Source organism: Gobio gobio (genome assembly GCF_949357685.1).
Source record: "Gobio gobio genome assembly, chromosome: 6".
NCBI lineage: Eukaryota > Metazoa > Chordata > Actinopteri > Cypriniformes > Gobionidae > Gobio > Gobio gobio.
In genome coordinates, this window is record NC_137102.1 from 19,692,882 (window position 1) to 19,720,409 (window position 27,528).

General features: G+C 36.7%; 2 protein-coding genes across 3 annotated transcripts; both read right to left on the reverse strand.

Annotated features, from left to right (window-relative positions):
- Window positions 1-2,198: 2,198 nt before the first annotated feature.
- Window positions 2,199-17,913, reverse strand: sdr16c5a (short chain dehydrogenase/reductase family 16C, member 5a). 2 transcript variants are annotated; one of them, XM_079819317.1, is made up of 7 exons: window positions 17,837-17,913; window positions 17,053-17,392; window positions 15,345-15,476; window positions 15,003-15,102; window positions 14,473-14,617; window positions 8,746-8,871; window positions 2,199-2,423 (listed from the first exon to the last, which is right to left on the reverse strand). In XM_079819317.1, exons 2-7 carry the CDS (start codon window positions 17,371-17,373, stop codon window positions 2,327-2,329), a joined length of 921 nt encoding a protein of 306 aa, XP_079675443.1. In that variant the 5' UTR covers window positions 17,374-17,392; window positions 17,837-17,913; the 3' UTR covers window positions 2,199-2,326. The 2 variants fall into 2 exon arrangements, with proteins under 2 accessions (XP_079675443.1, XP_079675442.1); XM_079819316.1 differs by having other exon boundaries at window positions 17,595-17,907.
- Window positions 17,914-20,272: 2,359 nt separating this feature from the next.
- penka (proenkephalin a) lies at window positions 20,273-23,369 on the reverse strand. The gene is made up of 3 exons (XM_079819080.1): window positions 23,234-23,369; window positions 22,830-22,970; window positions 20,273-21,394 (listed from the first exon to the last, which is right to left on the reverse strand). The coding sequence occupies exons 2-3, from the start codon at window positions 22,965-22,967 to the stop codon at window positions 20,795-20,797; spliced, it is 738 nt and encodes a 245-aa protein (XP_079675206.1). The 5' UTR covers window positions 22,968-22,970; window positions 23,234-23,369; the 3' UTR covers window positions 20,273-20,794.
- Window positions 23,370-27,528: the final 4,159 nt, after the last annotated feature.

Consider the following 27,528-nt stretch of genomic DNA (forward strand, 5'->3'; position numbering starts at 1 on the left):
GGGTTGCAAATTGAAAGCTGCATAAAAACGCTTCCATGTCTTCTCTATGTGTAATAGCTCAGGATGTAAAATGTTATAAATAACAGTATATTTAAAAGTAAATTCTGTGTATTTTTGTTTTGGTATTAGAGCTATTTATTAGGCCCAAACAATTCAGCCAGTTGATTTTATCTTTTACACACACACACACGTGGTTTAAAGGTTTGCACAGACTTACACAATCGCACATTAATGCAATGCTTGTTTGTCTAGAGGCTAGAGAAAAACAGTTCTCTCTGAGAGGCAGTTACAATAATCACAAACAATGTTTAACAACACTAGATGGTGCCATAAGCATGCAAATCTAAGATCCTATCCATTAAAAAGGGGAGCTGGTTATTTTGCAAGCCTCAAAGCAGTGTATCAAAGCTCAAACAAAACAGTTCCAGCATATAATTCAATTCTTATTAGACTAAATCAGTACGCTGTTCTTTTTGACAGGTTAAGAACTTACAGAACAATTGCTGGCACAAACAGGGGTAAACAATAAAAATAAATGTAAATATTTCACATTTATTCAGTCATCATGTGTACCAATAAAGCACAAATACATCTGACACTGTTGTTCAGGGCCGTGCAGAGAGTTCGTCAGGGGCAGGGGCTCAAATGTAAAAAAGGGGCAATATGTAAATATATATATATATATATATACACACACACACATACATACATACATACATATATATGTATGTATGTATGTATGTGTGTATGTATGTATGTGTGTGTGTGTGTGTGTATATATATATATATATATATATATGTATATGTATATATATCCTTACGCTCATCAAGCCTGCATTTATTTAATCAAAAATACAGAAAAAACAGTAGCCTAATATTGTGAAATATTATTACATTGTGTTCTTTTTAACTTTTTATTAATCAAAGAATCTTTAAAAGAGTATCACAGTTTCCATCATTGACATTAAATCCTCATATTAGAATGATTTCTGAATGATCATGTGACACTGAAGAGTGGAGTAATGATGCTGAAAATACAGCTGTGATCACAGGAATAAATTATATTTTAAATTATTTTAAAATAGAAAACCATTATTTAATATATTTCGCAATATTGCTGTTTTTTATCAAATAAATGCAGGCTTGATGAACATAAGAGACTTATTTCATAATGCTGCATAATATTCAAAAATGGTAATATAATAAAGTCCTTTCATGTAACCATTTCGCCACACTTCACTTAATTGGCCTGTAGGTGCCGGTGGCACTTGGGTTTTGTTAACTTTGATAGTTTCATGAAATAGTAAACGATGTATCAATATAGGCTACATAAACACAAGTGAATTTAACACTACCATTAATGCGACTTTTGCTGCTGTGGTTTTGTGCAGGGATTTGTTTGTTGTCTGTTAAAATCCATTTTGTCAGTGATGCAATTTATAAAATGAGCCAAACTGCAGGAAATTGTTCCACAAACGTTAGTTCGTCTGTCCATGTAATTTTCAGCCGATTTATGAATAAGAACAGAAAATTACCGCTTCACATCGCCCAATGGAATTTGAACTTGCTTTGCCAGATCACGATTGGTTGGTGTATAGCCTATACATGACAAACGAGCATTGGTGAATTGTGTAATACTTTAAAATAAATAGCTCATATATAGCTTTGTAATTAAATCAACACATTAGCTCTGATTATGGATGAAAAAAAAAATATTGGTTTACTTTTTTCCCGTGAGGCCACACACTCTCTGAAAGGACCATATTTGGCTCGAGAGCCGCTTCCGAACAGTGGAAAATCAGCTGTCAATCAAAACGCACGCGACCCATAGCAACGCGTTACGGCAACGCCTCAACAGAAATTGTCCGACTTTTGAGCCGTTCGTTACTATTGTATGCATTGTCATGTTATAATAATCACATTTATTTAGTTTTATTGACCACAATATTATCATTGATATTTGTCTGAGAGGGGCACTTTTGATTCATTTTGAAAAAGGGCAGGGGCTCGAGCACCCAAAGCCCCCCCCCCTCTGCACGTGCCTGCTGTTGTTACTGGTATTATCATATATATCTTGCTTTTGAAATGAGGCCAACATTAGATCATAACTATGTCTAACACACTGTAAAAAAAAAACAAAAAAATTACCACATTTTCAGTTTTTAAAAAAAACTTCCCCCAATATCAAAACAGTATGTAATTTGGACAATTTTTATTATGATATACTGGAATAACTATTTGGCAGAGGTAGTTACAAATAATAAAAAAACAATCATTAGTGTTAATATAATAAGCATCAAAATTTGAGAAATTAATTTTATTACATTTAGTCTCTCTTCTTTTCCCGTCCTCTGAAAGCATCCATGAAACTGAAGGCCCCCAAGTACATACCAAGGATAACTGATTGCTTGAATGGGATGATACTGTAAAGAAAAAAAGTAATGAGGAAGATATATGGGTCTCTGAACATATAAGTCTGAGATATAATCATATTTGGGTGTTTTTAAACTACAAAAAAGCTCAAATTACAACATACAGTCATCTTGTATTATGACACAGTCGCCTGGACCACAAAACCAGTCATAAGGGTCAATTTTTTGAAATTGAGATTTATATATCATCTGAAAGCTGAATAAATAAGCTTGGCTGAGATACAACTATTTGAAAATCTGGAATCTGAGGGTGCAAAAAAATCTTAATATTGAGAAAATCGCCTTTAACCCTTAATCGTCCCTTGGGGTCCAGCTGACCCCACTGGACTTTTCCTCCATTTTTTAAAAGTGTTCCCTTCATCTCAGGGCCATGAGACTCGGTGACTTTTACTAAATAATCTATCTAAACATGCACAAAAAATCTGGGCTTGATTTGGTTGTTCTAAAGGTGTGTAAAAAAAATTTACCGTTTAAGTCCCTCGGGGTCAGATTGACCCCACATTGAAAATGAATGGGAAAGTGTAAAAAATAAAAAAAAATCACTTTTTTTGTCAATTTTTTTTTACTAAATCCAGTATAAATCTGAAAATTTCCACATTTATATCAAGGTCTGGTCCTAGAGCATAAACACAAAGTAGAATGAACTTTCTGTCTCATACACACACGCACACACACACACACAAACACACACATGTGTGTGACTGCAACAGAGAGCATTTTTAAAGAAACTGGCAAATAAAATCAACAAAACTGGCATAAATCTGAAAGATTTTCATACATAAATGAAGTACTAATACTAGAACACAAATGCAATATGCAACAAGCATGTTCACTCACACGCACACACACACAAACACAAACACAGGTGTCTGGAGCATTTTTTTGGATTTTGGCAATGAATGGGAAAATGTAAAAAATGTTTTTTTTACTTTGTTTGTAAAAAAAAATCAACTAAATCCAGTATAAATCTGAAAATGTCTACATTTATATCAAGATCTGGTCCTAGAGCATAAACACAAAGTGGAACGAACTTTCTGTCTCATATACACACACGCACACACACACACAAACACACACATGTGTGTGACTGCAACAGAGAGCATTTTTATAGAAACTGGCAAATAAAATCAACAAAACTGGCATAAATCTGAAAAAATTCCATACATAAATGAAGGACAAATACTAGAGCACAAATGCAACATGGAACAATCATGAGAAAGAGAGGGAAACGGGCAAATAGAAGAAAGATGAAAGGCAGCTTAACTTTTGCATAACTTCCCTATGGACCATATTGGATAATGTGGTCATTGCTCTTTCTCTTTAACTATAATTCCTAAAGTTTTTCCACAAACCTACAGATAGCGGTATTCTATCCCTAACACACAGAGCAATGTCCAAAAACTATTTATATTTATTTAAGATCATCATTCAAGTGATTTTTTCATAAAAAAATTATTTTTAATGAGCCAATTTATGACATAGTTAAGTATTTGTGCAGTAAATAGGTAAAAAACTACCAAATACCCACAAAAACACAGCATAAATGTATAGTTGAGAGGTAAATAAAAAAAATGATATATAGTTTTCCATGTAAAAAAATTATATTTCCTTATGCAATCGCTCTGTAAAAGTTTGGGGTCTATCTGACCCCAAGGGACTCAAACGTAAACCCTACTTGAGGGGCGATTAAGGGTTGAATGAAGTCCTTAATAATAATAAAAATATATATATTTATGGTAGGAAATTAAAAAAATATCTTCATGGAACATGATCTTTCTTAAAGGTGCACTATGTAACTTTTCCGTCCACTAGAGGTCGCCTGTTCGAAACAAAGGCGTAGTTTGATGACACCACGTTTGAGCGCAGAATCTTGGGACATGTGGTCTTCACCTCACAGCCGGTGGAATCGGGATAGGACTCGGGCAGAAATCATGTTCATGGATGCGATTATTAACGTTACTGTTGTATGAAGCAAAGCAGGACCGAGTGTTGTGGAGCTGAGCAAGGCACGCTGGAGCGATTGTTAATGAGAAGAGCAGCGGGACTTTTATTATGACAGTCGCCGGCGCCACTTACGGTTTTCCAGTCATGGGGTATGAGGTAACGCATCCCTGTTTATCATATTAAATACATCTGAGTGTGTTGAAAATTGTGTTATGACGTTACTCTGTGCGTTCGCTCGGCGGCTGCTATGACAATTGTTCACACTGCATTAAGAGTACAGCATTTCTGCAAAATAAAACCAGAAACCGAGGGTAACGCAGATATGACACAATTGGCAGGCGACTCCCTCACACGTCCCGGTTCCTTGGTTAAAAAAGCAATTTCTCACGATTTACAAATAGTTGGAAACATTTTGGGATATTGTAAGTACTCAACTGAACAAAATATAAAACACTGGCCTAGTGGTTTTTGGATATTTTACTCCAAAAATGTTACATAGTGTGTAATATCCAAATGATTTTTGGCATAAAAGAAAAATCCATAATTTTGACCCATACACTGTATTGTTTGCAATTTTCACAAATATACTTGTGCAACTTATGACTGGATTTGTGGTCCAGGGTCCCATATGTTAAAATATTTTTTTCTTTTTTTTGTCTCCAGACATCCTATCCACAGAGAGAAAATAGAATTTCAAATATGAGCACAGTGGCCAGAAAAAGTGTGAAAGGCCAATGTTCAGGACTGAAAATAATGACCGGGCCTGGAAATGAGATCATTCGCACTTAATTATCACCTAATGCACTAAGATTCAACACTCATCATCATGCTGGAATAATACATTAACAAATGTAATTTGTGATTTGATGATTTAATTGATAGGACTAGAATCAGTAAGGTTATACATGTTTCTGTGAAAAAGAAAGAAGGCATTAAAATAATAAAGAATGCCTTTTCCCATTCAAAAACTGCAGCCTTGATAATTATGACTCTACTGTCCAAAACGCATTAAAGACTAAACACAGATTGGAATTAATTGGCCAATTTTATGCACTGAAGTCTGTCTCACAACCCACACAAACAGGTGTTGCTTTATCTTCCGAGTTAGCATCAGTAATTGTCACAGCTGCATAAGAAAGAGCTTCTTAAGGGTCCTTCGTTTTCAAGGCAAGCCACGGCCCGGTTAAAGGTGTAATGAAATACAGGCACTAGTACAGCTGGAAAACATTCAACCTACAAGTTCTACAACTTGCGAGACTGGTTGCCGCTGTGAAACTGAAACCGGGAGAGATACAATCTTCTTGACATTCATATGAATAAGCAGACTACAGTCAGCAATGTGCTGTTTTCAAGCGAAATCTAAAGTGTTTTGTCTAAAATCAAACTTAACTTAATTTATACTTTTCCCCCAACATTTCACAATTTTTTTCAGAACTATTAGAGTAAAACAAAAGATGAATAAAACTAGACATAATTAAATTTAAGTTCATAAATACAAGCAGCAAACTAAAATATGTAAATTTCACCAAGCGTGGGTGAAGTCAGCACAAGAACACAATGAATCACGGTGTTCCTGTCATTCAGGCAGTGTCTTAATATCCTCGGGCAGATCAGTAAATCCACACGCACAACCTCCTCCTCTGAGGTCAGTGCTTGAGAAACAGTTTTGTTCCGTGCCGTTGCTTTAGGCTAAACTCTCAGACCTTTAGCTCACTCCAGATACTTCTCTAAAACCCACTGGCTCCCTCTTTACTGTGCAGCAGATTTACTTTGACATCAATAGTCTGTAGTGAAATTATTCATGTCACATCCCTGACTCACTCCACAGACAACATCAAATTTATAGGTTTAACTTTCAGCAGAGCTTTTCTGTTTCTATCCACTGCGGGGATCAAGCCTCAGACAGTGTAAGGACCAATTAAAGGTGTATTTCCATTTACACAAGGGCCATTCGTTTTGTATACGTGTATTCAGATGTTCTGCTGCTGCCATGTGAATGTTATATTTTGTATTTCTCTCTCTCTCTCTCTATTGCTTATACAACCTTCTAAGGTCATAGGGCTGGAGCCTATTCCAGTTTTTTAGGCCAGAGGCAGGGGAAAGCACCCTGGACAGATGGCCAGTCAACACACGGCTCTAACACACACAGGCAATTTTGACTGTTCAATTCACCTAACCTGCATGTCTTTGGACTGTGGGGGAAACCGGAGTACCCGAAGGAAACCCACACTGACATGGGGAGCACATGCAAATTCCACACAGAAAAGACTTGAACCGTGGACCTTCTTGTCAGAGGCGTACAGTAGTATAGTATTTTTACTCTGCTCAAGTAAATTTGTACTTTGTCAGTGTCTGTACTTTATCAGAGTGCTTTTCTTTGGAAAATGTTTACTTAACAATTTATGCATTGGAATGTTGTAATGTTTCATATTGAATATTTAATACTTTATTATACTTAAAATGTAGTACTTTCTTACTTTTACTCAAGTAAAACTAATGCAAAGTTTTACTTGAGGACAAGAAAGTACTACATTTTTTGTGTAATTAAGTATTAAAGGTATTAAAAAAAAAGTCAGTATGCTTTGGAATGTAGTGAAGTAAAAGTTTTCCAAAGAAAAACACTCTGATAAAGTACATATAGTTGAAAAATGTACTTAGAAAGTAGGAAAAAGTAGGAAACAATTAACTACTGTCCACCTCTGCTTCTTGCTGTGAGGCAGCATCGCTAACCACTGAGCTCTTTTGATTAACTTAATGTGTTTTTTGATCACAGCAGATTTGGACAACACTGTCACTGGGTGCTTCTCAAGCGGAAGGCTGCATCCTAGTAAGGTTGCATATCCTGGCTACAACATCATCAAGCTCTGTCAAAGCCGGATGTCTTAATTTAAAAGGATCTTTTGAAGGCAGCCTTTATATGCGTCCTTCATTCTGCCAAGAATCAAGTATACCTTGCATCCCCCGATCACTTCCAATCCTACGCACACATTCCAAATCACACAAATGAATCAGCACTGAGCCTGTCCAATTTCACTATGTAGTGTAAGAATTATTTTTGAGATAAAGGCATTATGTTGTGTTGTAAATGAATCACATAATCTTAAACCGGGTGTAATGTAAACCAGTACTGCATTGTTAGAAAGGCAGTTAAAGGGTTAGTTCACCCAAAAATGAAAATTCTGTCATTAATTACTCACCCTCATGTCGTTCGACACCCGTAAGACCTCCGTTCATCTTCGGAACAGAAATGAAGATATTTTAGTTGAAATCTGATGGCTCTGAAAGGCCTCCATTGACACAATGGCACGGTTCACTCTCAAGACCCTTAAAAGGTACTAAAGACGTCGTTACAAAGTCCATCTCACTACAGTGGTTCTAAAATAACTTTATGAATCGGCGACAATAGTTTTTGTGCGCAAAAAACCCCTAAATAATGACTTACATAGTGATGACGATTTCAAAACAAGGCATCATGAAGCTTCGAAGCGTTATGAATCAGTGAGCCGAATGATGATTTGGATCGCGTGTCAAACCGACAAACTGCTGAAATTTGGCGATTCAAACCGCTGAATCGACTCGCTGATTCATAACGCTTCGAAGCTTCATGATGCCTTGTTTTGAAATCGTCATCACTATGCAAGTCGTTATTTAGGGTTTTTTTGCGCACAAAAACTATTGTCGCCGATTCATAAAGTTATTTTAGAACCACTGTAGTGAGATGGACTTTGTAACGACGTCTTTAGTACCTTTTAAGGGTCTTGAGAGTGAACCGTGCCATTGTGTCAATGGAGGCCTTTCAGAGCCATCAGATTTCAACTAAAATATCTTCATTTCTGTTCCGAAGATGAACGGAGGTCTGACGGGTGTCGAACGACATGAGGGTAAGTAATTAATGACAGAATTTTCATTTTTGGGTAAACTAACCCTTTAATATAAACGTTTTTAATATCGTTTTCGAGTCATGACCACGAAGGCGGAAACATTAGTGACGTAACCATGGGCACTTACAAGACTGTCTCATTCTAGCGTTTAATGCTGAGGAGGACTCAAGCCTACAAGCCTCCAAAGGACTAAATTAGGAAGGGTATAGCCTCACTAGGATGCTGCCTTCCATTAGAGAAGCATCCGTTATGTTCATATAAGAACATTTATATCATCTTGCAGTTGCTTAGAAAGGATTTGCAACTTATATTTGAAGCTGAAAAAAATAAAAGAGGGGTGTTGGAAAGATACGATCAATGTACTACAAAAACATTTAAAATATTAAACATTTTTGCAGATGTGTACAGAATGTTACAGATAAAAATTCCAAACACAAGGAAAGTTTTTACCTGGAGAAGTTTGAGATAAGCATATGAAAATAACTTACCCTTTAACAGCCAGTAATAAGTATAAGGTCCTTGGAAGTAAGAGGTAAACTTGGTCTGTCAGAATGGCTTTGACAATCTTCTTAGCAACATAATCTGGCTCCAACATGGGCAGCAGTCGGGGCCACCTGCACAGAAGGCACATGCTTTGATTTAAATAGCTATTTTTATTTTTTTTATTTTATTTTTACAAATTAATGAACCCAAAATGACTGGTTTAGGAGCAATTAAAAGTGCATTTTACATTTATGTCAGTTTAAGAGGAAAAAATGTATGTCACTTTCACTCTCACACATATTTGTTAGATGTTGCAACAAATACAAAAAACGCTACAAATGCAAAGCATAGCTTCCAACCAAAAGTTACACATGACGATTTCAAAACAAGGCATCATGAAGCTTCGAAGCGTTATGAATCAGCGAGTCGAATCAGCGGTTTGAATCGGCAAATTTCAGCAGTTTGGCGGTTTGACACGCGATCCGAATCATCATTCGGCTCACTGATTCATAACGCTTCATGATGCCTTGTTTTGAAATTGTCATCACTATAGAAGTCGTTATTTAGGGTTTTTTTGCGCACAAAAACTATTCTCGCCGATTCATAAAGTTATTTTAGAACCACTGTAGTGAGATGGACTTTGTAACGACGTCTTTTAGTACCTTTTAAGGATCTTGAGAGTGTAAAGTGCCATTGTGCCAATGGAGGCCTTTCAGAGCCATCAGATTTCAACTAAAATAGCTTCATTTCTGTTCTGAAGATGAACGGAGGTCTGACGGGTGTCGAACGACATGAGGGTAAGTAATTAATGACAGAATTTTCATTTTTGGGTGAACTAACCCTTTAAAGCTTCACCTGACTGAATTATGTTTTTATACCTCATTTTTAGCTGCTGCCACGTTCTTTTTTTTCATAGTCGTGGTGCACACGTTTAACTCAGAGTCAGACTACTCAGAGTAGATTGAACTACCTCAATTCAGCTGTTCTGAAACTGAAAACTCAGAGTTTCCCCATTTTAGGGTAATTCAACTCAGAGTTCAAGTTTTAACTCAGAGTTGATTGAACGGGCCCCAGATCTAAATATTCATAACAAACACCCTTTCAACATGAAACCAATAAATGAGACCTACACTTTCCCTGCCTCTCCCCACAGCCTCTCAAATGTTTGTATCCCCCAGAATACGTTGACCATTTTAGGGTTAAATGCCCCTTGGATTATTTATTTAAAAATGGCAGTTTTAATGGGTTTCAATGGGGACATTTTTGTCCAAAAGATCCTGGGGCCCGTTTCAATAAGGAGGTTCAACCAATTCTGAGTTTAAACTTGAACTGAGTTGACTTACCCTGAGATGGGAAACATCTGTCTGCACACCAACTATGAAAAGCCACGATCAATGGAGCTCCGAAATTACTATTCACCATGGCAAGAGCACCCAACAAAAAGACGTTTGCATACTTCCGGGGTCAATATGTAAGTTTAATTCTTAATTAGTTTAATTAAGTTTAATTTTCATGGTATCCAAAAGGCAAAATAAGAATGTGGCAGCAGCTGAAAATAAAAAATAAAAACATAATTCAATCAGGTAAAGCTTTTAAGCATAAAAGGTTAATGGGTATAGGTTTAATGACTTTACAAACATTTGACATATTATAAATAAAATTCAGTGTCCAATGTGCAGCAGCTTTTGCCACATAGACCCTTTTTACAGACTGTGATGACGCGTTTTAACGGTCATCAATATCGTAAATCCTGCAATGTTTTTAGTATTTAAATGTATGTACATTTGTATTATATTACTTTTGCATCAATTTTTTAAAAAAGTTACCGCTGCTGTGAGGGTGTTTCTAATACAGTATCTATGGGAGTGATGGTAAAAATTAACATATTTCTCTCTTTTCACTGCCATTATCAATCTCACTCTATGTCTGAAAGTTGTGAAATCACTATTCTGGAGGGTTTTTTTTTTTTGCTATTTGAGCAAAACGGGGACACTTTTTAAAAATATATTTAATGTATACTCTCATTCACCGCTATAAAAGTTAACCCAACTATGACGACTTCCGCTCTGACAAACCCGGAAATGTGAAAAGGGTCTATGTTCTCTGATCCCACCTGTTATTAATTAGGGTAATGACATTAACATTTGACTTCTACTCAGGCCAGCCAAACACCAGCACCACTGACAGATGAAGAGGAGATGAAGGAAGAATATTAAAATCCAACAGGAAAAAGAATAAAGTATTTGTAGGAAATAAAGATGACCATAAAAATAAATGTATTTAACAGCTGTGGTGGTGGTGGTGGTTATGGCATATACAGGGAGTGCAGAATTATTAGGCACGTTGATTTTCTGATCATATTTTTTTTCCAGGCACATTTGACCAATTCCAAACCACAGTAATCCTAATAACTACTATTGATTTAGTATTTAATAATGTATAAGTGATATATAATTGTTCATGAAGGCTGGAAATGAAAATCACCTTATATTCAGGTGTGCAGAATTATTAGGCATGTTTTCTTTTACAGATAAATTGAGCCAAAAAAGAGATTTAACTCAGACTGAAAAGTCAAAAAGTATTAAATGCCCATGAGAAGGATGCAATACTAATGCAATACTAGACATTGCAGTTAAGGCATGACCATTGGACAGTGAAATGCTTGTTGGGTCAGCAGGATCTGACAAAAACAGGTGGTGAAGAAAAGACACCTATTAACCGCAAAATAATTAAGAATTAAGGTGAAGAATTAAGAGTGAAACCATCAGGAACCCTTTAGTCTCCAGCGCCACCATTTTCCAGAGCTGCAACCTACCTGGAGTCTCCAGAAGTGCAAGGTGTCAGGATCTCAGAGACTTCAGTTAGGTAAAGAATCCTAAAAAATGACCCCCACTAGATAAGAATCACAAGCTGAAGTGTTGTAAAATACATGAAGAAGGTTTTTTTATAGGCTTTATGGACAGATAGGTTGAGAGTGACTCTTGAAGGACCAGCACCACATCCTCTAGTACCACTGTTTGAAGAATTCATCTTCCAGAATCTGGCAGTACGTTTTGGGAGTTCATTTTAGTCCATCCTGAAGTCCGTTTTGCAGAGATGGACTAAAAATGAACTCCCAAAACGTACTGCCAGATTCTGGAAGATGAATTCTTCAAACAGTGGTACTAGAGGATGTGGTGCTGGTCCTTCAAGAGTCACTCTCAACCTATCTGTCCATAAAGCCTATAAAAAAACCTTCTTCATGTATTTTACAACACTTCAGCTTGTGATTCTTATTTAGTGGGGGTCATTTTTTAGGATTCTTTACCTAACTGAAGTCTCTGAGATCCTGACACCTTGCACTTCTGGAGACTCCAGGTAGGTTGCAGCTTTGGAAAATGGTGGCGCTGGAGATTAAAGGGTTCCTGATGGTTTCACCCTTAATTCTTCACCTTAATTCTTAATTCTTTTGCAGTTAACAGGTGTCTTTTCTTCACCACCTGTTTTTGTCTGACCCTGCTGACCCAACGAGCATTTCACTGTCCAATGGTCATGCCTTAACTGCAATGTCTAGTATTGCATTAGTATTGCATCCTTCTCATGGGCATTTAATACTTTTTGACTTTTCAGTCTGAGTTAAATCTCTTTTTTGGCTCAATTTATCTGTAAAAGAAAACATGCCTAATAATTCTGCACACCTGAATATAAGGTGTTTTTCATTTCCAGCCTTCATGAACAATTATATATCACTTATACATTATTAAATACTAAATCAATAGTAGTTATTAGGATTACTGTGGTTTGGAATTGGTCAAATGTGCCTGGAAAAAAAAAATATGATCAGAAAATCAACGTGCCTAATTATTCTGCACTCCCTGTATCTCGGACTACCATCTGGCATTCTTCCATTCCACACAATAATCAGTTTTCAGAAAGTGTGATGATGGGAATATGAGTGTCATCAATGCGTCCAACCACTGGAAATCCTAAAGGAAATTCTAATTATTAGGTTACTTCTAGAGGTTTAGCAAGTGAACGTCAGGATCCTGTATAAAAGGACATGCCATTTTTTTGACTCTTTGACAGTGTCCTCATGATGAAAATATGAATTCAATTCAATGAATGTTCCTGCACTGCAAAAAAAATGCTTTTCTTACTATGTATTTTTGTCAAGTGGCAGATAATTTAACTTGTTTTAAGTAAACTTCGCTTACTTTAGATTTATATTTAATTTATCTTTTTTTATATTTGTACTTGAAATACGACAAAAATACTCAGTAAGAAAAGCATTTGTGCCATTTGAATGAAAGAATAAAGTATCTAAACACCGCTGGCGCTTTAAAAAGGGGAGGAGACAGAAAGAAACTCTGGGTTTTCCCTCATTTCAGGGTTAACCTCCTTTCTGAAACGGGCCCCTGAGAGGAACTATTTTGTGTACCTACTGCAATTTTTTTTTTTTTTTTTTTTAAGGAAATGGGGTGAAATAGTACAATTCCAATAAAAATAAAAATACATTTTGCAGTTGGCATTAACCCAAGCAAAATGATTAAAAAAAACTAAACTGAAAAAGACAAAATTGTCCATAAGGTTGCACAATGGTTAAACAACAATAAAACATAAAACAGTGTCTTCTCAATATGTCAACAACAAACCAAACTCATCCAGTCTCTGCTACAACCACAGTGTTTGAGGGCGGGTCAAAGTAGACATTGTTCACGGGCAGCCAATGAAGACCGTAGACTGGTATTATGCAAGTTTGTTACAAACCAACATATTGTTTGAGCAGGAAGTGAGACTGGAATTACTGACGACTCGTTTCGGCAGTTCAGAATCTCTTCTTTCTTTAAGGAGACAATAACTTTATTTGTCGTGCACTTGATCTTGATCTCTGAAACTTTTCAGACCTTTTACATTCACAAACAGGTATAAACTGCACGAAGAGTAATATCTGAAAAAGCATAATAGGGGCACTTGACTGTGGGTTTCGAACAAAAAGCTGAGAAAACCATGTTTTTGTCAAAGACGATGATCAAAACATAGATGGAGTCCGTCAACAACCCCAAAGCTTGTTGTTACCTCTTCGAGGATTGGAAATTTGTATCTGTAACAGCAGTTTTGATTTAAAATATATGCTATTGAATGTTTGGTGATCAAGTTAGATTACTTGTGTGTAAACAAATTCTACCCGCTTCTTCTGGTTTACAAAGATCTTTTTCTTCACTTGTTTTTGGAGCCGGAGATTCTGTACCATTTCAGAAGACCTGTAATAGCACCCCTACGTTATAACTGGAAAAACGTAATGGCATGGAAGCGTCATAAATGATCAAAAAAAAATCTTGTCAATGGCTGGGAAAGAGTTAAAAAGGCTGCAATAAACCATTTAGAGACATTTTACCCTGGGAAAGTCTGATCATGGTTAGTTGCGTTTGTGTCATCTGTGCTTTGTTTGTCAAGCTCCATGAAGCACAGTCAAAGTCAGTCTCTATTTTGATTGTATACATTTACAAAGCAGTGTGCAAAATCCTGCCTACAGAGATTCTGATTATGGCTAATTGGAAACCGACAAAGAACTGAGATTGAATAGCCCTGAAATGATACCGTTTTGACAATTTGAGAGCAAAGCAATATTGAGAGATCAATCATTATCTCAAAAGTAAGTGTTTTTCTTTAAATGACGTCTTCAGTATCCCTGTTCAAATGCTGCAGCCTCAAATCAAAAACATGTTTGGGGATGAAGTGTGTTGCCAGCTTACCTTGAACTGCAGCCATTAAACAAGCCTGTGTTGATGAGGTATGGGCAGACGATTGTGGTCTTGACTCCATCCTTCCCCGCATCTATCAGCTCAAGGGCCACAGACTCTGCAAAACCCACAGCGGCAAACTTGCTTGCGCAATAATCTGTGTGGAGAAGATAGGAGACATTTTTTTACAAACGTGGTAGTGACGCTGCAAGGTAAACCAGTTTTAGGCATTTCAGACAGCAGCTCATTAAAATCTCCATGCAGTAATAAGCAAACTAAGATAACACACAGACGTCACAGGAATTCACATCATCATCTCGGATATCTGTTTCCTGTTCAAGTCTACACTTTTATTTCACACACACCTGTGGGAATAAAACCACACTGAGATTGAGATCTGGAAGTTGTGTATTGATTAGTGTTCATTCATATCTGCTGAAAGATTAATGTCTTGTTTGAATGACTTAAAGGCCTGAAGGACTTTGTTACTGTTCCAAACACTGCAAGAGAGAGCAGTTGTGCAAGAGATAAGAGGACATTACCTGCCAGTCCATTGACACCTATCAAGCCTGCAGAACTAGCAACACAGACCAGATGTCCATGGTTCTTTTCCGTCATGGCGGGCAGAAATGCTTTGCATGTCTAAAACAGAGGCATAACCACAAATTGACACTTACACAGAATAGTGGTTTAAAAAAAAAAAAAAAAAGATATTCAGACTAAAGTGCCATATAATATTTAAAGGTGCAGTGTATAGTATTTATGAGGATCTATTGACAGAAATGCAATATAATATACAATTAACCTCACCACTAGATGCCGCTAAAATGTACACAGTGCACCTTTAATAGAAGGGGAAAAATGCAGAAAAATGTCACTCCTACCCAAAAGTGGGACATTGCATTAACTCTGAGTGTCTTCTCAACAACTGCATCGGGAGTGTCCATGAACTTAGTACCATTGACAATGCCAGCATTGTTTATTAGTATGGTGACGTCGCCAATTTCATTTTTCACCTAGAATTGGACAAATAATCAATATGAGTAAAATATTCAGGACAGGTAGATTAGGATCTTAAATGAACCAGTTGTTAGAGTTAATCGTCATTATATTACAGTGTACCATAGATTTGGTTGACCATAAATCAAGGGAGGCCAAACTGACCTATACCTGTAAGAGTGACTGTCGCTCAAAAAACTATTTGTTTATGAATCTACAAAAAAAGAAATCAGAATATTATGACAAAAACTATTGTATTTTGCCTTCTAAGTGCTATTAAAATTATTTGTTTTCTTTTTGTTTTTTTGGTATTGACTTTTCATTTACATAAAAATGGATTTCAGTTTGCTGTACAAAATTATTGCCGCAAAATAAAACCCTTTAGGGGGATGCTGCCTTAAGCCAAGGTCCTGAATGACTATTCAGAATCACATATATGTTGCCTGAGACAATGGTCCAATAGTTTAGTAGTCATGACAGAGTAATACATAACAATAGAATGCCACGACTGACCAATCAGAAGCAAGCATTGTTTGCCAGGGACAACAGTCTAATATATAGTTTAGGATAAAGGAATGCAGAATGTCACAGGACTGACCAATCAGAATCAAGTGTTAATAAGTGCACTTATAGTGATGCAGAGGTCTGTTGTAATCAGTGTTGGGGGTAACGCATTACAAGTAACTATGCAGTCAGATGACTTTTTCAAGTAACTAAAGTGACATTACTTTTTTTTTAAGTTACTTTTTCAAATAAGTAACGCAAGTTACTTTTGCTCTCGTCCCAATGTTGAGAAAAAAGGTGTTGTGTGTAAAACATGATGGTTATTGTAGTTCTAGACTAAATGTGAGCATTAACTAATCTCACTTGCACAAAAACAAATTCTCAGTATTTCTCAAAACGAATAAAATCAGTCAAATGCAAAATCAGAATACTATGCAAACCTCCAATAATTAAATATATTAAATAAAACAACTATTTAAATGCATTTATTCTCACTTTATTGACCAATGTCTTGCTGCTGACCTTCGATGATTCAGTTAAACCATAAGCAAAAGTGACTTTAGATTTTGAGTTTTTATTGGCAAAGTAAGTGTTCAACTTTTTTGTCCTGCCTCCTATTCTTCCGTTGTCCAGAATGGCAGCACAGCTTTTTTTGAGCTGCGCCCTCTACTGTACACGTGTGAATTTGCATTTCCTTCAGCCTGAGGCTTATTTAAATTTTGGTGTCTTTACATTTGCATAAAAATAGAACTTTTTTGTTATAAAAAAACTAACAAAAAAAACAAGCCAGTCCATGTGAGAAAAAGTAAAAAAACGCAAAAGTAATGTAATGCATTACTAAGTTACTTAATTGCGGTACTTTGTTACTTTTTAAGGAAGTAACGCAATATTGTAATGCATTACTTAAGTAAGTAACTTTCCCCAACACTGGTTGTAATACCTTCGATAATGCATAATAATGATAGAAAAAAAATCTATTGTCTATACAATATATAACTCCAACTATGTACTCAGCCCACTTATGGTTTTGAATCAATACTCTTCATTCCAGGCAAACAGCTCACACAATCAGGTTTAAACTTGGATTACCTGATCTGCCACTCTGTAGACCACATCTCTATCACCACAGTCGCACTGATAGTAATGTACCCTTGACACTCCTTTTTCTTTAACCTGCTTTGCAGTTTCTTTCAAACCATCCAAATTAATGTCCCACAGCACCAGTGAGACGTCCAGTGGGGCAAACTCAAGGGCCATCAGTCTGCCAATGCCACCGCCTGCCCCAGTGATGAGCACGATCTCTCCAGACACATCTTTCATCCTCTGAGGGATGATGACTTTTATGAAGGCTTCCAGGTGGTAGTAGATGGTTAAAACTATCAACCGAAGAGTCTCCAAAATCAAGTTCATTTTGAGATGTTCAGTTGACCTTATGAATAACATGACAAAAAACAACAATGAATCACAGTGTGACTAAGACAGGCGTTTACAAACACGGCAGAAAACCAGTGTAGTCAGAAATGCTCTGAATGAAATTTTAAACTGATAGTTAATGTGCCTGTCAGTTATTATGAACTATATAGCGAACATACGCCCAAGGAAGGTCTGTTAAAAATTGTAACACGGTTTACCTTACTGTGCGAGATACAAAGTCCCCGGATGGTGAGTTGTTCTCGTGCAGGTTGAAGTCGGTAAATAAATATATGTCCTTTAAATGAACATAAACCAAAGACAGCGAGAGCTCGCGCAGAAGTTAAGAATGTTAAGTTATGTTAAACGTTAAGTTTGCTCACTCCTCCTCTTCGCACTTGTGGAGAGACTACAGACAACAGACACACAACTTAACCAATACCGCAGTTTAATTGTAGTTTACCTGGCTGGTTCAGTAGGTCCACGGGACGGGATAGGTGAGAAACGCTGCGGTCACGTGACTTAGCTGACACCGCGCACTGATTTGTGGGAGTTGTGTAAACTTGTTTCGTGTTGTTTTTAGGGCTGTTCGACTGGTTAATGATATGACTCTTTTTTTGTCAGCGCAGTAGGTCGAGATAAAGCTTTATTTTCCATGGGTCTACCCAGTCTGTTGGAATTGTAATTTTATTAAAATTGTAATGGTAACATTTTTTAATCACACTTTTCTTTAGAGGGAAGATGGATAATAGCTGTTGTTCAGTCCGGGGAGGCTATTGTTATTTTATGGTATTTGTAATATTTATGGCTTATATTCCCGTTTTCTTTTCCAAACCGTGTCAACAAAACGTTGCTGTAGCCTATGTGTGAAATTTCCTTCTGCAGCTTTTATTGTGGTATGGGATTTTGGAAGACAGATTTCCCCCAAGACTCACTAACAGCCTTAAACTCTGCGGACCCTGTACAGGATGATGACATCATCAAGTATATACTTTAAATTTTAAATGTCTGTGGAGGAGCTCTGACCTCATATGTGGTACCATTTGAAAGCTTGGAGTCTCTACTTTCTGGAGACATGCATCACGCAGGCATTTGTTTTACACAAAGTAACTTATTTACACAAAATTACTCTGGGACCATTTCCGCCTGGATTTGGCCTTCCCAAATTGAAAAGCTTCCTATACCCACATACAGTGGTCTAAATACAAAATGTTGGTGTCATTTTACAGGAAACCCATTGAAGTTACATAAACCACTGCTAAAAGTGATAAACATGTAAGTATATGTTGTCTGAGTTGTAGCCTAATAACCCACCACCCCCACAAAAAAAATTCTAAGTTTGTGTTTATATAATATATGTGTGTGTACTATTATGTATAAATACACACATGCATGTATATATGTGTTTCTTAATAAATTCAAAGAAGACATCTCACCACAATGCTCTTTTTGCAACCTTGAACCTGAAACTCTTACACATTTATTTGGTAACTGGAACTGGATATCTTGAAATTGAATTGAAATAGACAACTAACTAGTCTATGGCTGTATCCGAAATAGCTCTTTAGTAGGTACTTATTTTTAATAAGTGATTACTTCATGACCACTAAAAAAGTATGTTCTAGTATGAGTGTGTATAGTATGAATGTAATCTGGATGTACTGCATTCGCCATGTTGTCACTATCATGCCCAACCAGGGTCAGTTGCGTCGCTTTACTGCCATTTATAAATCCTCTCCCGTGGCCTCATTGGATTATAAAATGTCCATCATATGAACACTTCAGAATCTCACCGGAAGTAGTAGGTCATCCAGGTACTTTTTTGGTGTTTTCACCTACTATAGGGTAGATTTCGGATGCAGATCCTCTTCTTGGACTATTGATGCTGGTTCTCTTACAATTGACAGCACAATAAAGTTAATAATTCTCTTTGGGAAGTTTCATTATCATAAACTAAGGTAATGTCTATTTAAGCCCTCTTTTTTGTAAAGATTTAAAAATATTCTGACTCATTGAATGCTATTGCAAGAAATAAGAAAAGTATAAAAACATCCATTATTCTGGAGAAAAAAAAAGTTATTTGCAGAATGTATGGCTTTGTATGAAACAAGAAAAATATGTAAATGAGTGAAGAGCAAAACATTGTCTTTTGAAAATGTGCATGAAATATTTGTTACATCATTTTTTTTATGTTTCTTGAAATTTAATAAAAAATTAATAAATGAAAAGGGCTGTTCGACTGCAATGTCTAAAAAAATCTTATAATAATCGGTATAATACAGAGTATAATTTACACTATTATGAGTGACAGCATGAATGACAAGATACCTTGATGTATTCTATTAAAAATAAATGTAGGGTTCTTTCTTTGAGCACAGTAGTTTAGTGTCTGCCAGCTGAGGTGGAAATCAATGAAGTGCATAAACTTTGTCGTCGCCTCTTTCTTGTACTTACCCACAATCATCAAATGATTCATGAATCATCATCAGTGCTCTGCAGTGCTCAGAAATCAACCTTCTTTAATCCATCCATCCATCTTTCATCCATCCATCTATCGATGTGGGGGCATTTTCCCTTTAGTTATTTAGTTATAATTTTTTTTAAATGGTAAAGATAGTAAAAACTTGCTAAAATACTTGAGTAAACTAGTTTCATGTAAAATCTGTATGAGTAATTTAACTACATCATGAACATGCCTAGTAATGCTCTTTAGCCTTGACCATATTCACAAAAATAATAGAGCCTCTCAGACATTACTGATCAAGTACGTGTTGAAAATGTGAAAAGTAAGGACTAATAAGCTACTAAAGAGGGTCATTAAGGCAATGACACCATAACAATGGAGAAAATCTTCCACTAGCTAAATGACTTAATTTGTAAGAAACACATATCTCAATGAGACATTTCAGCTCTGCAGTCAGATGAATTTATTGTATTCTGTACAGCTAATAGCTCAAAAATGTTGCTTTGATTTAAACAAGAACAAAAGGCTGTTGAAAAGTTGTTAAAAAGAAATGCATTAATCAAGTGCAGACGGCAAACGTAACCTCACTACAATGTTCAATGAGCGAAGCAGACTAGCTAATGTGATGGGATTCTCAGAGAACAAAGCAACACAGTGAAAAGTGCTTTTCATTCGTTGTGATGTGACCCAGAAATTGTATGATTGTTGTCCTCTGTCTTTACCAAATGTCCCATCTGATGGGTGATTCCATTGTAAGTACAGAGAATGGGGAATTTTTTTAAAACACAAACCCTAGTCACAGAGAACACAAATGTACATTGTACATTATGGAGGAATATTCAGCAGCAAAGACAAAAATAAATAGTAATTAAAAATGGCTTCACATGAAATTGGTACAGTGCAAGCTCTACACAAAGTAGGAACAGGTTGTTTAGGATGGGTGTCCATGTTTTAATTCTAATCCATGAATCCTCCATATCTCTTCTGCATGTCGGGCAGTGCCGTCTCGCCACCGTCCTCCCAAGTGCGTTTCAGAAACCCATTGCTTTTCTGGGTGTCCAACCAGTCAGGCCTGCCCACTCTGCGCATAAACCCCCCATATCGCTTGTGCAGGTCTCTCCCTGCCTCCCCTAGACCACTGTTCCCCTGTACGCTCCTCATGAAGCCCCCATAGCGCTTGACCATGTCCACATCATGCTGCTCATCTGACTCTAAGGTGAGACCGACCCTGAGGATTTCTCTCAGCAGCTCCAACTGCTTGTCTTCGGCTTCACCCTCTGCCTTGTCCTTCTTCATAAAGCCTCCATATTTCTTACTGATGACCTCTGTGCCTTCACTCTCAGCTGGGGCTCCCGTGCCGATCTCTGCTGCTTTCTTAATCATGAAACCCCCATAACGCTTCATGAAGCCTCCGTATTTTTTTGCGAGGAGGTGGCCTGTGCTCTCTTCCTCTTGCTTGAGGTTGTCGACGGCAAGGCGATCCTCTTCTGTGAGGATGTTTTTGCAGATTTCTAGTTTTCTGGAGTCCACGATCCCTTCGCACTCTAATGTACAGGTCTAGAGAAGAAATGAATGACCAATTAATGCAAGGAAACAATCGATCCACCAGAGGGCACACACATTCAATCTGCAGACGTTCAATGCAGATAAAGAGCGCCAATAATTACTGCTGACAATCTGCACAGCGGAAAATCTTGACAATTCAGTGAAGAACTCTGAAAACATGGCAACACGAGAAAGAGAGAGAACTAGAATTGAAGATCACTTGTGCTTGTATACTGCGTTCACATATGCATGCAAAATATAAAACCAGACATTTTTGTAATGTTCATCTTTTGTTCAAATTCAAAGTCCCATTTTACCAAAAGATTGATGTTACAGGAAATGTTGTATTGATGTATTATTTGGGGGGGGGGGGGTTGCAAACTAAATTTTAAGCTTAGTTAAGTAAAAAAGCATTTGTTTTACTGAATTATTACAGAAGAATCCTTGTGAAAAAGAATTGCACTTACTTGTATTGAAAGTGCACTTGTGGTATTCTTTAAGTCAATAAAGAATATTGCAAATATTTAATAATGTCCAAATTTTAATATAAAGTACATTTTAAATCATATTTCAATCTTTTGCTCGTGCTTTAAAGTTGTACAGTTTTGATGTGTTTACTGCCATATAAAGGACATACAGTAATTGGTTATAATTGCAATATTACATTTAGAGTTAATACAGTTTAAATGGTAACTTCTTCATTACAAATATATTTAAATACATGACATATACGTTTCAATAGAAATGACATTAAAGTATATTTTCCCATAATGCTTGTCAGCAATTGCATACCATATTTCAAAGACAATAGAAGTCATTTTAAAATTACAAAGATGTCCTTTAAGTGGGTCAAAAAAGCTAACTGCATTTAATATCAGTTTAATATCAGTTTCATGCAATTAACATGCATTTAAAAGTAAAAAAACAAAACAATACATTCCGTTTGAAAGTCTATCATTTCCTAATAAGTACCTTTTTTTTAAAAGTATGCTACTTCTTTTTATCTAGGAAAATTATTTCAGAACACCACTGAAGGCTATAATCTGTCAAACAACAATAGCTTGCAAAAAAATCTAATTTATTGCAAATATTGCTAATTATAAATGTAGGAGCGACGAGGGCTGTTATACACATTTTACCCCAGTGAATATTTCTCAGGGTAGGTTCAGGTTTTCAGTCAATTTTTGTTGTCTCACAATAAAAGGTAAGTCTTCACAATAGAACCTAAACAGTAAAATAATTACGAAACAGCTAAAAAAAAAAAAAAAAGGAAAAGGCAGCATTGAAAAATGTCTTAAATTATAATTAGCTAATAAATTGTATGAAATTCACGTGTGACAACTAGCCCCGACCTGACTTCTATGAAAAATACTCTTGTCCTGAGAATAGCTATAGCTTAATCTTTTAGTTAAAATATAGCGTGACTGTGAAAGGAAATTAAACTCACCAGTGTGTCGATCTCTGTCTGTTGACGGAACAGCCGGTAAACGCAGAGCGCGCAGTCTCTGCCGCATTCAGCTCGAACCATCAGCACGAGACAGGCGCTCAAAGCCAGAGTCCACCAGGAGTTCACAGTTAACGCCATGGGCTACAAACGAGCACATTACCTTTACTTACACGAGGAAAATGTAAAGCAATCTGTGGTAGAGTCTTGACAATTTGACATAAAAGTGCTAATATAATATGCATGTACTTAACTAGGTAGGCTACAATGCGCGTACAAAAATGTTATTTATAGTAAGCGCATTTGCGCATAAAATTCCACATCAATAGACCAACCAACCCATTCAGAAATTAAATGATTAGTTATTAAGTTTAATTATGCCTCTTTAAATCCTGTACAAAGTTTACCTGTTTACAGTAGGCTGTTGGCAGTGTCCACCGTAGTGCTGAATATGTTGTTTTAGAGAAAGATCACTCTCCAGGTCTAGTGCTGATGCGTGTTTGGTATCTCACAGCACGAGGATATACTCCACACCTGCTCTGTTCAGAAACGATGGTCACACACAACTTTTAAGCAGTGTGCCCCCATGACGCCACTCCGTGCGCATCTGACGTCAGCAGGAAGCATCACGCAAAGAGTGACGGCGTTTACGTTTTTTTATCATAATGTTTTGCCTGAGAGAATCAGTTAATGTTTGATATTTTTATATTTTCGAATTAAATTTAGTTTAAGGTGATCAACTGTGATATTAGTTACTTTGAATATATGTGCGTGGCTAATTAATAAGCCAAATAATCACAATCACAATCACAATCTAACTCTAAACTTAACCCATACGCCAAAACGTATTTTTCATGATTTATTTGTTGCAAGCTATAGTCATGCTGAGAAATGTAATGCTCTGCAGTCCACTTTCCTACTGCTTTTAATGTAACATGATGTTCTTTTGGCCCACATTGGCCGTCATATTAAAAAAAAGAAAATAGGTTAGTTGATTCACTTCAGTACAGACAACAAAGCAACAGTATTTTTCGGAGAGAGTGCATGCTGTTCAGCTAGTTATCTTTTTTCTTTCTTTCTATGAGCATTTCATGGTAATACGGTCTGGGTAGACAGCATAAGCAATACCTAGGACAGGACAAAGTGTTTGAGAAATAGACGTGTGCTCAATCCAGCCATTCAATCTGTGGTTTTGTCCTGAGCATTATCATGCCATGCAGTGTATACCATAATCAAGAATCAGTTTTGTCTCAGGTCATTGTTTTGCATCCTTCATATTATGTCTGCAGTGTGTTGTATCATAACAACACATGGATATTTAACATAAATGGATATTTGCTCATTTGTTCGAATATCAATTTACAGGAAAATCTAACTCTTCCTCGCTGAGCCCATACAAAGCTGACGTCATTTGAAGGCAATTCAAAAGTTATCACAGGAAATTATAGATCTTTCTATTGCAGATGCCACGTAGCCTGAAGTGTAAGACATTGGTTGTCAGGACGATAACGGACATCAATTAGAGGCTTTGGATGCTGGAAATGACTGCTAATTCTTCATTTTAAATGGTATGCTGTAAGGCGTTAAATGAGATTAAGAGGAGAATAAAGCAAATTATATAATATAATATAATATATATATATATATATATATATATATATATATATATATATATATATATATATATATATATATATATATATATATATATATATATATATATATATATTAGTCAATAGGATCAAAAAAATTATATAATTTGTTTTATCCTCTTCTCAATCTCCTTCATGGAATTCAACACTTTAAAGGATAGTTGAATGAACATTTTGTCTTAATTTACCCACTAACATGTTGTTCCAACGCAGTATGAGTTTCTTTCTTCTGCTGAACACAAAATAATATATTTTAAAGAATATTGGTAACCAGACAGTTGATGGCACCCATTGACTTCCATAGTATTTTTTTCCCTACTTTACAACATTCAAGGCCTGTCGCGATTGGTCGATACAATCGACTGCGTCGACGATGTTAATTAGTCGAGGTCAATATTTTTAGACTGGGTAAGTTGGGTAGAATGGGTACGATATGAAATTGTAATAGTACCGGTACTTTACGACAGCACTCTAATAAGAGCAGTATTTCTTCATTTGCGTCGTGTGTGACAGCAGGAGTGAGGACGTGTGTGTGAGCTCTGCTTCCACCATTCACTAAACAATGGAAGCAGAACAGTCAAATGCATACGCGCAGCACAGGAAAAAGAAAGCAACAGAAAAGTGCGGCACGGCCGGGACGTGCTCGCGCGCGCGCTGCCGGACTCTGACCTGAAGCGCGCGCACACGCCTTTCACTCAGTCAGATCGCGATGCCAGTTTCGTGGATTATTGGGTTTGAATGGTAAAAAAATATATAAAAATGCACGTCCTGGTGAGTATTCGGGTAAATGCAGTCGGATATGTCTTTAGTGAACGTATACAGAGTTGAATGAGAAATCGGGTGTTACAATGAATTTGGTCCGTGCAGCTCTTAAAGGGCCGGACCTCATATTCTGTTTGAAGCAGGGCAGGAACATGCCGGCCAAGTGAGTTTTTAGGATTTTTTAAAGGGTTAGTTCACCCAAAAATGAAAATTCTGTCATTAATTACTTACCCTCATGTCGTTCGACACCCGTAAGACCTCCGTTCATCTTCGGAACAGAAATGAAGATATTATAGTTGAAATCTGATGGCTCTGAAAGGCCTCCATGGCACAATGGCACTTTACACTCTCAAGACCCTTAAAAGGTACTAAAGTCGTCGTTACAAAGTCCATCTCACTACAGTGGTTCTAAAATAACTTTATGAATCGGCGAGAATAGTTTTTGTGCGCAAAAAAACCCTAAATAACGACTTAGTGATGACGATTTCAAAACAAGGCATCATGAAGCTTCGAAGCGTTATGAATCAGCGAGTCGAATCAGCGGTTTGAATCACCAAATTTCAGCAGTTTGGCGGTTTGACACGTGATCCGAATCATGATTCGGCTCACTGATTCATACCGCTTCGAAGCTTCATGATGATTTGCCATGGTATCGATTTAGTATCGGTATTGAGGTACTTTAGTCTGGTATCGTATTGAAGTCAAAATATTAGTATCGTGACAACACTATTCTATATAAAACGTATTTGCTGAGATTCTCTTTTTTTTGTTATGTTGGTTTACAAATTTGTACCTTTTAAAATTTTTACTCTTTTAGTTTTACATTTTGTCAGGGCTTGTTTACAGATATACTTTTTATAGTACACATCTGAAGGCAAGTTAAATGAAATCTTTTTAAGTAAAATTGTTGAAAATTATTGTGATAAATTAGTCGATAGATTAATCAATATAAAAATAGTCGTTAGTGGCAGCCCTAAAACATCATTAACAGCATTTTTGGGTGAACTATCCCTTTAAAGTTGTGATGAAACAGAATAGAGATTTAGAGATCTTCTCTATTGACGTACATCTGAGTTTCTCAAAAAGATTTGGGTGAAAAGAAAAACATGTTTCATGTTTCAGGGGCATGGTTCTGTACAGAGCCCCGCACATGATGTGTAAGAAAGAAATTAAATTGTGCACATGATTTGCTAATTCATTCCCTCAATTTATAAATTAGGCGCACAATTTACTATTTTGTTCCTTCGATTTGCTAAATCATGCGCACGATTTAACCTACTATTTTTTCCTGCATGTCATGTGCGGGGCTCTGTAGTTCTGCCAGTGTTTGTTGACTGGATGGAGGCAGATCTGAAAGACACATTGTGTCTTTTCCCCTTAGATGTATATTTTATCGTCCTACACCATTCACAGACATATAAATGGATTTAGACCACTTAAAGGTGGGGTAAGTGGCATTTCAAAACTGCTTTAGAAAAGTGTCTCTGGCCGAGTACCAAAACAAACTTATAGCCAATCAGCAGTAAAGGGCGTGTCTACTAATGACGGGAAGAAGAGAGCGCTCAGTACACATCATTATTCAAAAGACATAACACACAGGACAGACATTAGCCGAACGACGACAGAAAGAGAGAGATGGCAGATAAAAAAAACAAATGTGGAAGATGTCTGTGGAACAAAAGAAGGCTTACGATCAGGCAAGAAGTCTCAGCTTTCCAGAGCTGGAGAGAACTCAAGGAGCGAAGGCCAAGGTTGCTATATTTTTTCTCGATAGGCGAGTAACATTGATTTTGTTTTGTTTCACAGAACTTATATATGCTGGCTTTTGCTTGAATATGCTCATGTGCCATGTTTGCTTGCTTGCTCATTTGCAATCGTAACGTCGTTCACTTCAGTGATGATAAAGACCCATTAATTTCCACACCATATAAGCCTGGAGCGTCTAAATCTCCTCACTGTCTGTTTCAAGCGTCAGCTCCCAAAGTGTGTAAGATAATAAACTCCTAATATATGTTTGTTTCCTTTGGTTCCTCTTTTCGTGATCAATATAACCCTCTATTCTTGTCATAATTGTAATACGTTCGTCAGTTGGACTGTTATGCTCGTGCTATCGAGTTGTTCATGAGAACTGTGTTTGTGTTTTTGGGATGAAAGGGATGACTTTTTCACTGAACATTCGACCTGGATTACCATAGTAACACCCATTGCTTTCCCTTATTGATGACGTCATACCCTCGGCAGGCTGGCACAGCAGATTGTTGCCTGGGTCACGTATGTGTGGGGCGGAG